Source organism: Schistocerca americana, chromosome 1 (genome assembly GCF_021461395.2).
Source record: "Schistocerca americana isolate TAMUIC-IGC-003095 chromosome 1, iqSchAmer2.1, whole genome shotgun sequence".
Lineage (NCBI taxonomy): Eukaryota > Metazoa > Arthropoda > Insecta > Orthoptera > Acrididae > Schistocerca > Schistocerca americana.
In genome coordinates this window covers 410,143,094-410,155,607 of record NC_060119.1, presented here as the reverse complement: position 1 = coordinate 410,155,607, position 12,514 = coordinate 410,143,094, and the positions used below count along the sequence as shown (strand labels likewise).

At 45.5% G+C, this 12,514-nt stretch overlaps 1 protein-coding gene across 2 annotated transcripts in view; it reads left to right on the top strand.

Annotated features, from left to right (window-relative positions):
- Positions 1–12,514, top strand: part of LOC124602067 (sphingomyelin phosphodiesterase 4) — a 200,969-nt gene that overhangs the window by 147,156 nt on the left and 41,299 nt on the right. For both annotated transcript variants that reach the window (XM_047136294.1, XM_047136293.1), the window contains exon 12: positions 7,337–7,764. In XM_047136294.1, the coding sequence (XP_046992250.1) occupies positions 7,337–7,744 (408 nt within the window). In that variant the 3' untranslated portion in view covers positions 7,745–7,764. The remainder of the gene's footprint in view (positions 1–7,336; positions 7,765–12,514) is intronic.

The window sequence follows — 12,514 nt, the reverse complement described above, 5'->3', positions numbered from 1 at the left end:
GTCCATTCACAACACAGACCTTGTGACCGCGTGAATTATTGATGCAGCATCTAATGCCACATATTTTTTTCCTTTGTTAGTTAATTACATTTATTCCTATTGATCCCACTTCATGCCTCATCCTGACGTACTTTAGACTTTCATTTTCCAGCCTTGCCCTTGCCACATGTACTTTCAATCCTCAACATAAACACCCCTCCCCCCACCCCCCACCCCCACCCCCACCCTCCCCCCAATCTCTTCACTTATTGCAACACACACACACTCCCATACCTCATCGTACCTTTTTGCCCATGTTTTTAATGTATTTGTGCGCAGTTTTATGTGGTTTCACACAGTTTCATGCATTTGTGCCTATTTTTGTATATTGATGCCTGCTTCTGCGCGTCTTTACATATTTTTTATGCATTTTTATATGTCTATTTGCTTATCCAGCACCTCTCACAACTATCAACACCTATTTTGCACATTTTTGTGTTATTCCGTTTTCCTTTGCACCATTCTTGCCACAATGGATGCTTGCTCCAACTTCCTGCACCAGTTTAGAAAAGTACCCCTTTCCCTGTCCAAAACCCAGTCCTACATCCTGTTTCTCAAGTGCTGCCTAAACCATGGAATCCCCCCAACAGCCTTTATCTGGATCCAGTCCCTCCTTTCACATTTATCCACGTCTTTCCAGTTTCCGCCTGTTCCTGGCCCTTGCAGATCTGGTACTGCAAAAACATATCTCCATGGCACAGGCATTCCAAAACCACCTCTGCTTCCTCTGCAAAGATACTGCTACTCTGCAATCCCTACTCTTGACATTGCATCTCTGAAATTGAATCCCTTGCTCACCGGCACCTGGAGAAGCATCCCAGACATCACCTCCATAAATTATCCAACCTACTGCTGCCTTGGGGCACCACTATCCAACACCTATCGTACCCACAGTGTTGCTCCTCACACACCCCTCATAGCAGCTAAACACTGCCTAGCTGATATTTCCAACTTGCCATACCCCCCCCCCCCCCGCCCCCAAAAACTCCCTACGAACCCTCCACCAAATCCTGGCTTTTGCCCTACATCCAAATTTAGCCATGGTAGACTTGAAACTTCCTGGCAGATTAAAACTGTGTGCCGGACCGAGACTTGAACTCGGTCCGGCACACAGTTTTAATCTGCCCGGAAGTTTCATATCAGCGCACACTCCGCTGCTGAGTGAAAATCTCACTATGGTAGACTTGTCAAAGGCCTACTCTCCTTTCCCCACTCCCTGCAATGGAAGCACTTCTTTGCTGCCAATCCCTCCAACCAAAACCACCCTAATTCCAACATTGAACCCTGCCTCTTCCAGTTCATACCATTGTCCAACCCCCATACGGGTCCGGGAGTTAGAATAGGTCCGAGGTATCCCTGCTTGTCGTAAGAGGCGACTAAAAGTAATCTCACACTTTTAGGCCCTGTACGTTCAGGTCTCATTTTATGGTTTCACCTGCCACTTTCCAAATTCTACAGAAGTGCGGGCCATAAGGGGAAGGATGCCTTACCTGGTGCATAAGTTATCCATAGTTCCCTTAGATTCGATCTGCTGAACGTCTTGTCATGGCATTGCATCTCCACCTGCGGTTCAACTATTTGGGCGAGGACACTTTCCGCGATATGTCATCTTCTTCCATTGTCTCCTGTCCTCTTTTGCCCCCGTGACTATTGGATTTCTCTGTGCCCAATATTCAGCATGGTAACCAGACCATTGTTGTGGGGCCGTCATGTACCCATTTGATGGTAGCCCCCCTGACAACCCAGGGTTTGCACTGCTGATGCCTGAGTGGTAAACTCCCCATGTATGCAAAGGAGTATATGCTAGTCTTCCTGGGGCATCAGGACTACCAGCAATGGCCATCATGCCAGGTGCCCTTTGCTGTGGCTGGCTGGCACCCGTGGGGGGAGCCCCTGATCAGAGTGGGTGGTATCAGGGCGGATGACCAACAATGAAATGGACTAAGTAATCTCTTCCTGGTGAGCATACGGCACCAGCAGTCTTTAAGAAGGGCAAGATGGAGTACAATGCTGGCAGATATGACCCTAAATCATTTCCCTCCCTCGCTACACCATGGGAGAAACATAGAGCTGCAGAAAGAAGAGAGCCATATTCGACTTGGTATTCAGTCTGTAGCAGAATGGATGGGACTCCTTTCTACCTATGAACCCTCAGATTTTTGTTGAACATCTTGAGGATAAGTTTGGGGAAGTGACAGTGCTGTTCAAGATGAGAAGCAGTGCAGTCTTGATTCATACAGCATCCCCAGCCCAATCACGGACGTTACTCGCTTGTGACCAGCTGGGTGATATTCCTGTCTCCGTCACTCCCCATAAAAGCCTCAACATGGTCCAGGGAATTATTTTTCCATTGCGACCTCCTCTTGCAGTCTGACGATGAGCTCCGCGCCAATCTAGAACGGCGGGGTGTTCATTTCATCCAGCGCGTTTACAGGGGACCCGAAGACAACAGGGTTGCTACTGGTGCCTTCATCTTGGCCTTTGAGGGTGATTCATTGCCTAAAAAGGTCAAGGTGATGGTTTACCACTGTGACGTTAAACCGTACGTCCCTCCGCCTTTGCGGTGCTTTAAGTGCTGGAAATTTGGGCACATGTCTTCCCGCTGCATTGCCAACGCCACATGTCAAGACTGCGAACTTCCACTGCATCCAGATACTCCCTGTCGACCTCCTCCCACTTGAATCAACCGCAGAGAGCAGCACTCCTCCTGCTCGTCAGACTGCACAGTACTCCAAAAGGAGTGGAAAATCATGGAGAACAAGACCCTGGACCCGTTGATTTACCAAGAGGCTGAACATAAATTTGAACAATTGCACCCCGTTCAATTGACTTCCACATACGCTGCAGCTACAGTACCATCGCCACCACAAATACTAGTTGTACCACATTCTGTGCCAAGAAAAGTGGGCCCTCCAGGCCTTCAGAATACATCCACCCCTGGGCGGTAGGGGGAAAATTTCCTTCCATTGCTTCCAGAGTACCTACTTCGGAAGCAAGGCCCCACAAACGCAGGGGATATCGATCCCCTCCACCCAGCTGGAGAAGCAACAGCCTCCTTGGCTCTCCTCATGCGGAAGGGGTCCCTTGGGACTCTCTCTCCCAAGGTCTCCACTAATGCCACAGCGAACACTCGCCAGGGGCTAAACGAGCCAAAAACTGCTGGACAAAGAGCTTCACGGTCTACCTCCGTGCCTGAAGCTACTTCGGATAAGTCCTCCCAGCAAGCCCCTAAAGAGAAGCGAGAGGGCAAGCAAACAAAGAAGTCCGCTGAGGAAAACAACTCTCCAGTGGCCCTAACATCACCACTCCCTACCAATCCTGCACCTGCGGGTGAGGTGGAGATCTCAGTATCCCCTGAGGATATGGATCTCACTGATGCCTCATCCACAGTACAAATGGACACAAACACTCAGTCGGTGGCAGGAGGCAACCCTGAAGCGTAAACTGCCTCATTGACTGTTTCGTGCCTCTCAGTCTCACAATCCCATCATCCTCCAGTGGAATTGCGGCGGTTTTTTTCACCACCTGGCTGAGCTACGGCAACTCTTAAGCCTTACACCTGCTTTCTGCATTGCCCTCCAGGAAACCTGGTTCCCAACAATGCAGACCCCTGCCCTTCGCGGCTGTAGGGGATATTACAAAAACCGTAGCAACTATAATAGCTTGTCGGGTGGAGTTTGTGTCTGTGTCCTGAACTCGGTATGCAGTGAACCTGTGCCCCTTCAAACCCCTCTTAAAGCTGTGGCTGTCAGGATAAGGACAATGCAGGAAATAACTGTCTGCAATGTATGTCTTTCTCCAGATGGTGCAGTACCCCTGCAGTACTGATTCATCAACTCCCTAAACCTTTCACACTTTTGGGAGATTTTAACACCTATAACATTCTGTGGAGTGGCACTGTGCTTACTGGTTGAGGTAGAGATGTTGAAGCTTCCCTGTCTCAACTTGACCTCTGCCTCTTAAATACTGGAGCCTGCACACATTTCAGTGTGGTTCATGGCACTTACTCGGCCATTGATTTATCCCTCTGCAGCCCAGGACTTCTCCCATCTGTTCACTGGAGAGGCCACGATTACTTGTGTGGTAGTGACCACTTTCCCATCTTCCTGTCACTCCCCAGCACTATTCCCCTGGACATCTACCAAGATGGGCTTTAAACAAGGCAGACTGGGACACTTGCACCTCTACTGTCACTGTTGAATCTCCTCCTTATGGTACCATCGATATGGTAGTTGAGGAGGTCACTAGAACGATCGTTTCTGCAGCGGAAAATGCGATCTCTTGTTCTTTACCATGTCCCCGGCGAAAGTCAGTACCTTGGCGGTCGCTGGAAATTGCTGAGGCCATTAAAGAGTGTCAGCGAGCTCTACAGCGACATAAGTGGCACCCTTCCCTAGAGCACCTAATAGCTTTTAAACGGCTCCATGGCTGCATTTTCCAGCTTATGTAAAGGTGGAAACAGGAGTGTTGGGAGAGGTACGTCTCGACCATTGGGTGCCATATGTCACCTTCCAAAGTCTGGACGAAGATCAGACGTGTTTGTAGGTACCAGACCCCGATAGGTGTTACTGGCATTAGCATCAATGGCGTGTTATCTACCGACACAAACACAATTGCCGAGCTCTTTGCTGAACATTATGCTCGAGCCTCCGGGTCAGAATATCCCCGACCATTTTGCACCCTCAAACAGTGGATGGAAAGGAAAGCCCTCTCATTCACAGAACATCACAGTGAACCCTATAATGCTCCATTTACGGAGTGGGAGCTCCTCAATGTCCTTGCACATTGACCTGACACAGCTCCTGGGCCAGATCGGGTCCAGAGTCAGATGATGAAACATCTCTTGTCCGACTACAAGCGACATCTCCTCATCATCTTCAACCGGATCTGGTGCGAAGGCATCTTTCCATCGCAATGGCGGGAGAGCACCATCATTCCAGTGCTCAAACCCAGTAAAAACCTGTTTGATGTGGATAGCTATCGGCCCATGAGCCTCACCAACGTTCTTTGTAAGCTGTTAGAACGTATGATAAGATGGCAGTTGTGCTACATCCTGGAGTCACATGGCCAACTGGCTCCATGCCAGGGTGGTTTCCGCCAGGGTTGCTCTGCCATTGATAATCTAGTGTCCCTCTAGTCTGCCATCCGAGCAGCCTTTTCCAGACACCAACACCTGGCTGCTGTCTTTTTTGATTTACGAAAAGCTTATGACATGACTTGGCAACATCATATCTTTGCCACATTATATGAGTGGGGTCTCCAGGGCCTGCTCTCGATTTTTATCCAAAATTTCCTATCGCTCCATACTTTCCGTGCCTCCCATAGTTCCCCCCATATCCAGAAAACGGGGTCCCGCAGGGCTCTGTAATGAGTGTATCTCTATTTTTAGTGGCCATTAACGGTCTAGGAGCAGCTGTCTGGCCATCGGTCTCACCTTCTCTGTATGCAGATGCATTTTGTACCACTTCTCCAGTACTAGTGTTGCCCACCAGCACCTATAGAGAGCCATCCACAAGGTGCAGTCATGGGCTCTAGCCCACGGCTTCCAGTTTTCAGCCGCGAAGTTGTGTCTTGTGCATTTCTGTCGGTGTCACGCCGTTCATCCAGAACCAGAACTTTACCTTAATGATGATCCACTCACTGTAGTGGAGACATATCTATTCTTAGGACTGGTTTTCGATGCCCGATTGACTTGGCTATCTCACCTTTGTCAACTTGCTGGCAGCACCTCAATGCCCTCTGCTGCCTGAGCAACACCAACTGGGGTGCAGATCCCTCTATGCTGCTGCAGCTCTACAGAGCCCTTGTTCTAACTCGCCTTGACTAAGGGAGCCTGGTTTACAGTTTGGCGATGCCCTCAACATTGCGTTTACTTGCCCCAGCGCACCACTGTGGCATTAGCCTAGTGACGGGAGCTTCTGGCAGCACCTTAATGCCCTCTGCTGCCTGAGCAACACCAACTGGGGTGCAGATCCCTCTATGCTGCTGCAGCTCTACAGAGCCCTTGTTCTAACTCGCCTTGACTAAGGGAGTCTGGTTTACAGTTTGGCGATGTCCTCAACGTTGCGTTTACTTGCCCCAGGGCACCACTGTGGCATTAGCCTAGTGACGGGAGCTTTTAGAATGAGTCCGGTGACCAGTGTCCTGGTGGAGACCGGAGTCCCTCCATTGAAGGCTAGGTGTGCACAACTGTTTGCCAGTTACGTTGCACACGTTCGTAGTTCTCCTGTGAATCCGAATTACCGTCTTCTTTTCCCAACCACGGCAGTTCATCTCCCCCATTGGCGGCCCAGGTCAGGGCATACAATTGCAGTTCACATCCGGTCCCTTCTGTCTGAACTGGAGTCCTTCCCATTACCATCTCTCCTCGAGTTCCATTCATGTACACCTCCATGGTGTACACCTAGGCCACCGATTCTTCTGGTCCTTTCGCATGGCCCTAAGGACTCCGTTAACCCTGCAGCTCTCCGCTATCTCTCCCTCTCGATTCTCAACATTTACCGGGGCCATGAAGTGGTTTACACTGATCACTTGATGGCTGATGGTCACATGGAGTTGGTGTTAGGGCTTCAGAGTCACAAATTTACAGAATGTTTCTTCGAACAACAGAATAAAAGATGAGTTAAGTGTCTCAGTGCCACACACTATTGTGTATTAGTAGGAGATTGAATGGTTGTTCTTAATAACTTGAATAAATAAATTAAATATAAGTTCAGTTTCGGGTGCACCATACTCCAACCTACTCTGTGTGGCTGCACTCAAATGCTAATCATTTGCATATTGTAGCTTGCAGTAAGCTTCATGCCAGTTTGAGGTTCATTGCATGCTGCCTCCATTTTGTCACAATTTTAATGACCTTTAGTGTATTAGATTCTTCACATTACTGTGTAATTAGTTAAGGATTTTTATAGCTGAATACTTCACTCCTTTGCTCTGTGTTTCATGAATAATGGTTATCTAGGAAGCGTATTTTAATTAGTGTGTTTCCATGATCTGAGATATGCAGTCTCATACCCTGTTTGTTATATTACAGATCTAAAGGTGAAATTGTAGAAACATTTGTATCATCTGATTATTTGATGACTTACATCTGCCATTCTTTTCCAAAGGCCAATAGAATATTAGAATGTTGTGTGTGCATACAGCTGTTAGAATCACTCTGCCTCTTACGTAAAATAACAAATGTAACTTCTACACGATGTATAGATAAATGATATATATGTAAATAGTAACTATTATGACTTACATTTTCTGTTATCACTTGTGATAAAACATAAATGCATTTTTATGTTTCCAGTATGGATCAGAGTTAGCAGAACTGTACCGGAGGCCTAGTGTTGTAGGCAGAGTGATGCAGCGAGTACTGTTGCCACCTCAAACCATTCACTCTTATGAACGTAACACTTCTGGATCTCGCCGGTTCCCTGTTCTTGTTACACAGCAGCTACCACCACGACTCAGTCTTCGACGCCTAGGAAGTCGAGAACTTGTGATCTGGATTTCTGTGGGGGCGCTAGCCTTCAGGTTACGTGGATATCATCTGCTCACTTTTCCTGTTATGGTGTTTATCATGTGGATTTTACTGGTCCTACTGCGAGCAGCATTATCGTCTCCAACAGAAAACAGGAATACAGTCAGCAATATCAGTCGCCATTCACCAGATTTGTTGAATGCTCCTGATGGAGCACCTGATGTATCCCCATAACATTGACACAAAATTTTAAGGTAAATATTTAGTCTGTGTTATTTATATATTGTCATACTCTGAGACTTGGATTCAGTCGAGATTATTGTGTGTTTGAGCTGAAATTTATAGAATCTCCAGTTTATTTTAGGTGTTGTAGAGGTGATATTCATACCACTTGTATGAATATCAAGAGCTCAGATGGCAACCCAGTTCTAAGCAAAGAAAGGAAGGCAGGAAGGTGGAAGGAGTATATAGAGGGTTTATACAAGGGCGATGTACTTGAGGACAATATTATGGAAATGGAAGAGGATGTAGATGAAGATGAAATGGGAGATAAGGTACTGCATGAAGAGTTTGACAGAGCACTGAAAGACCTGAGTCGAAACAAGGCCCCGGGAGTAGACAACATTCCATTAGAACTACTGATGGCCTTGGGAGAGCCAGTCATGACAAAACTCTACCATCTGGTGAGCAAGATGTATGACACAGGCGAAATACCCACAGACTTCAAGAAGAGTGTAATAATTCCAATCCCAAAGAAAGCAGGTGTTGACAGATGTGAAAATTACAGAACTATCAGTTTAATAAGTCACAGCTGCAAAATACTAACGCGAATTCTTTACAGACGAATGGAAAAACTGGTAGAAGCGGACCTCGGGGAGGATCAGTTTGGATTCCGTAGAAATGTTGGAACACGTGAGGCAATACTAACCTTACGACCTATCTTAGAAGAAAGATTAAGAAAAGGCAAACCTACGTTTCTAGCATTTGTAGACTTAGAGAAAGCTTTTGACAACATTAACTGGAATACTCTCTTTCAAATTCTGAAGGTGGCAGGGGTAAAATACAGGGAGCGAAAGGCTATTTACAATTTGTACAGAAACCAGATGGCAGTTATAAGAGTCGAGGGGCATGAAAGGGAAGCAGTGGTTGGGAAAGGAGTGAGACAGGGTTGTAGCCTCTCCCCGATGTTATTCAATCTGTATATTGAGCAAGCAGTAAAGGAAACAAAAGAAAAATTCGGAGTAGGTATTAAAATTCATGGAGAAGTAGTAAAAACTTTTAGGTTTGCTGATGACATTGTAATTCTGTCAGAGACAGCAAAGGACTTGGAAGAGCAGTTGAACGGAATGGACAGTGTCTTGAAAGGAGGATATAAGATGAACATCAACAAAAGCAAAACGAGGATAATGGAATGTAGTCAAATTAAATCGGGTGATGCTGAGGGGATTAGATTAGGAAATGAGACACTTAAAGTAGTAAAGGAGTTTTGCTATTTAGGGAGCAAAATAACTGATGATGGTCGAAGTAGAGAGGATATAAAATGTAGACTGGCAATGGCAAGGAAATCGTTTGTGAAGAAGAGAAATTTGTTAACATCGAGTATAGATTTAAGTGTCAGGAAGTCGTTTCTGAAAGTATTTGTATGGAGTGTAGCCATGTATGGAAGTGAAACATGGACGATAACCAATTTGGACAAGAAGAGAATAGAAGCTTTCGAAATTTGGTGCTACAGAAGAATGCTGAAGATAAGGTGGGTAGATCACGTAACTAATGAGGAGGTATTGAATAGGATTGGGGAGAAGAGAAGTTTGTGGCACAACTTGACTAGAAGAAGGGATCGGTTGGTAGGACATGTTTTGAGGCATCAAGGGATCACAAATTTAGCATTGGAGGGCAGCGTGGAGGGTAAAAATCGTAGAGGGAGACCAAGAGATCAATACACTAAGCATATTCAGATGGATGTAGGTTGCAGTAAGTACTGGGAGACGAAGAAGCTTGCACAGGATAGAGTAGCATGGAGAGCTGCATCAAACCAGTCTCAGGACTGAAGACCGCAACAACAACAATAGAGGTGATCGCTTATATGTCAAGAAGAGTGGTGCAGAAAGAATGGAGTAAGCTCTACCATTTCATGTCGAGTGACTGTAAAGAAAATGGTTACATAATGATATATATAATTAAAACATAAATTTCTATTCTTATAATCGCATGACATTGAAATTGCAGAGGTTCAACAATGGCTTTGCAATTGATATTTTGCTAATCTATTCTTTGATCATAATGCTTCTCAGTTACTGAAATACACTGATTACCACCGACCTACTATCGACATAAACCCGTCCACGCAATAGCGGCATCACCTGTCTTGTGGTTTCCGGCGACTGGAGGGAGCAGTGTGGTGCTAGTGTGCCAAACTCACACTCCCACTTTATTATTGAGCTTACACGGAGTTGTTTCACCGATCTTCCTTTCAGGATAGCCGGCTGCAATTGCCTGCCCAACTTCTTCTCTGAAGATAAGGTGCTGTTTTGGAGGAACTTTTTATACTCTTAAAATAACTCCGTACACTCAGGATACTTTTAAACCAATCTCACTATATTTTCACTTCCACAAACAAGACACCATATAACTGATTCATTTTTTTGTAAGCCCAACAATTACCGATCCGACAGATACGCTTACATACTTTATAACAAATACAAACTAGAAAGCTCTAGCAAGTCCACCATCTGGACCTCACGAAAGTAAGTGAATAAGTAAATGTTTTTTCTTTTCTTTAACAGCATTCAACTGTTCTCAATAATGACTTACGTAGCACCGTCATGGAATACGTCACATTTGCTCCTTGTGCTGGGTGTGTAACTTCCGAGGCAAGTGCTGTGGCTACCTGCTCGCGCCCATCAACCGCCCAATACACGCCAGTCCTCCACACACACAATCGTGGTGCAGTAGACACAGTTCCACTTTCACACACTCATCTTTAAAATAACGCGTTTTCAAGACAGTGGAAATACGAGCGTCTCTAGAATTTACCCCAAAATTCTCAATGAACTACACCTGGTGAGGAGTGACTGTTAGTCAGACACACGCATGGTGCGTGTAGTAACAGTGAACATGCTGTCTGTTTTAATGATTTTCCTCATTAAATTGGAGTGAAATTATTATGACTGAACAATGGAAAATCCAGAATGGAATGTAACAATGTTATGAAAAGGAAAGTTCCTACTCACCGAAGATGTAGAGTCACAGATAGGCACAACAAAAAGACTGTCACAAATAAAGCTTTGGACCCATATGGGGTTTATAAAAAATAGACAGTGGAGACACGCACACACACACACATACACATACACACACACACACACACACACACACACACACACACAGGGTGTGTCTTATTTTTGACAAAGGCCTTAGGGGCCGAAAGCTTTATTTGTGACAGTCTTTCTGCTCTGCCTTTCAGTGACTCAGCATCTCCGCTATATGGTGAGTAGCAACTTTCCTTTTTATAATATTGTTGTATTATTATGTTTGAATAATACTACTTACTTGAATAAAAACTTTTGGGCGAGAGAAGTTGCTTCCCCAATATTTTACCACAATTACTTCCTATTTTGAATTCTCAAGACTAGAATTCCATCGACTTCAAGTATGTAACCCGCCTTGGCAGTAGTCATCACCGGCCCGTAAAACATGCCCAAACCATTGAAGACCACTCTCACGCACCTTGTCTTGGACCAGTGTAACACCAAACTGTTTCCTAATGATGTCATTGGAACCGTGATATAACTAAGTGAGGCCCACTGTCCACCATATCTTTGTTTCCATTACACTTAGGCGGCGTTCTGTCTCAACTGTAGTCGACCAGCACTCACAATCATACAAGGCAACTGGTCGGATGATTGTGCGATGGATTTTTTATTTTAAATTATCTTTCATCCTGCGGTCACTAGTGACTCCGGTTGTTGTTCACCACTTCATCCAGGCTGCCTGAGTTTTGGTGTTGACCTCTTTGGTGAGTCGCCCGTCACCAGTGATCGTGGAACCAAGGTACTTAAACTTACTCACATGAGTCAGATCTACACCATTAATCGTGATAGTTCCCATTTCATGTCTGTCTGATGTCATGTACTCGGTTTTCTTCAAATTGAGGAGCTAACTGTGTTTGGCCAATCGGTCACTCCATTCTTGAATTTGGGTCTGCATATCAAGCTTGTTTTCTGCTGCCAACAACACGTCATCAACATAATGGCCAGTGCAGGTTAGCTGTCATGGTGTCCATTACGAGAATGAACAGAAGTGGTGATAATTAAGAACCTTGATAGACACCGACTGTGATGGGAAAGTCCTTCTATAGTCCTGAGGTTGTACGGACGTAACTTCTTGGCTGTGCATAAATTATCTACACCCAATTAATAAGCTGCTCTGGCACATCTTGCTGTCGAAGTGCTAGCCAGATGAGACTGTGTGGCACCTGATCAAAAGCCTTTTGGAGATCCAGGAATGCTGAGTGCAGCAGCTGGGTATTCTCATGATATTTCTGGACTAAGAGTCTTGCAGCATGAATCGCATCAGTTGTGCAACAGTTCTTCACAAATACAGCTTGGTTTATGGAAATCTGTGTGATCTCACAGATCTTTTGGTCCAGAACATGCTCAAAGTTTTTCATGGCGTGGCAGAGAACTCGAATTGGGTGGTAGTTGGTGCACTCAGTGGGATTTCCCTGCTTAAAGATAGGCATGGTGGTTTTCTGTTGCCAATCAGTTGGTGTTTTTCCCTCGTCAATGATCTTCTTGAAGACTTCCATTTATCATTTGGCTGCCTTCCAATGATAGGAACACCATAACTCTGCTGGAAGATCATCTGGGCCAGTGGCTTTCTCATCCTTCATTTTCCTCAAAGCATTCTTGACCTCTTCGACTGCAATTTCTCTTACGGGCCATTCAGCAACATTGCCGGTGGGTATTGGTAGATGAGAAACTCTTCTGTTGAGATCTTCTTGAA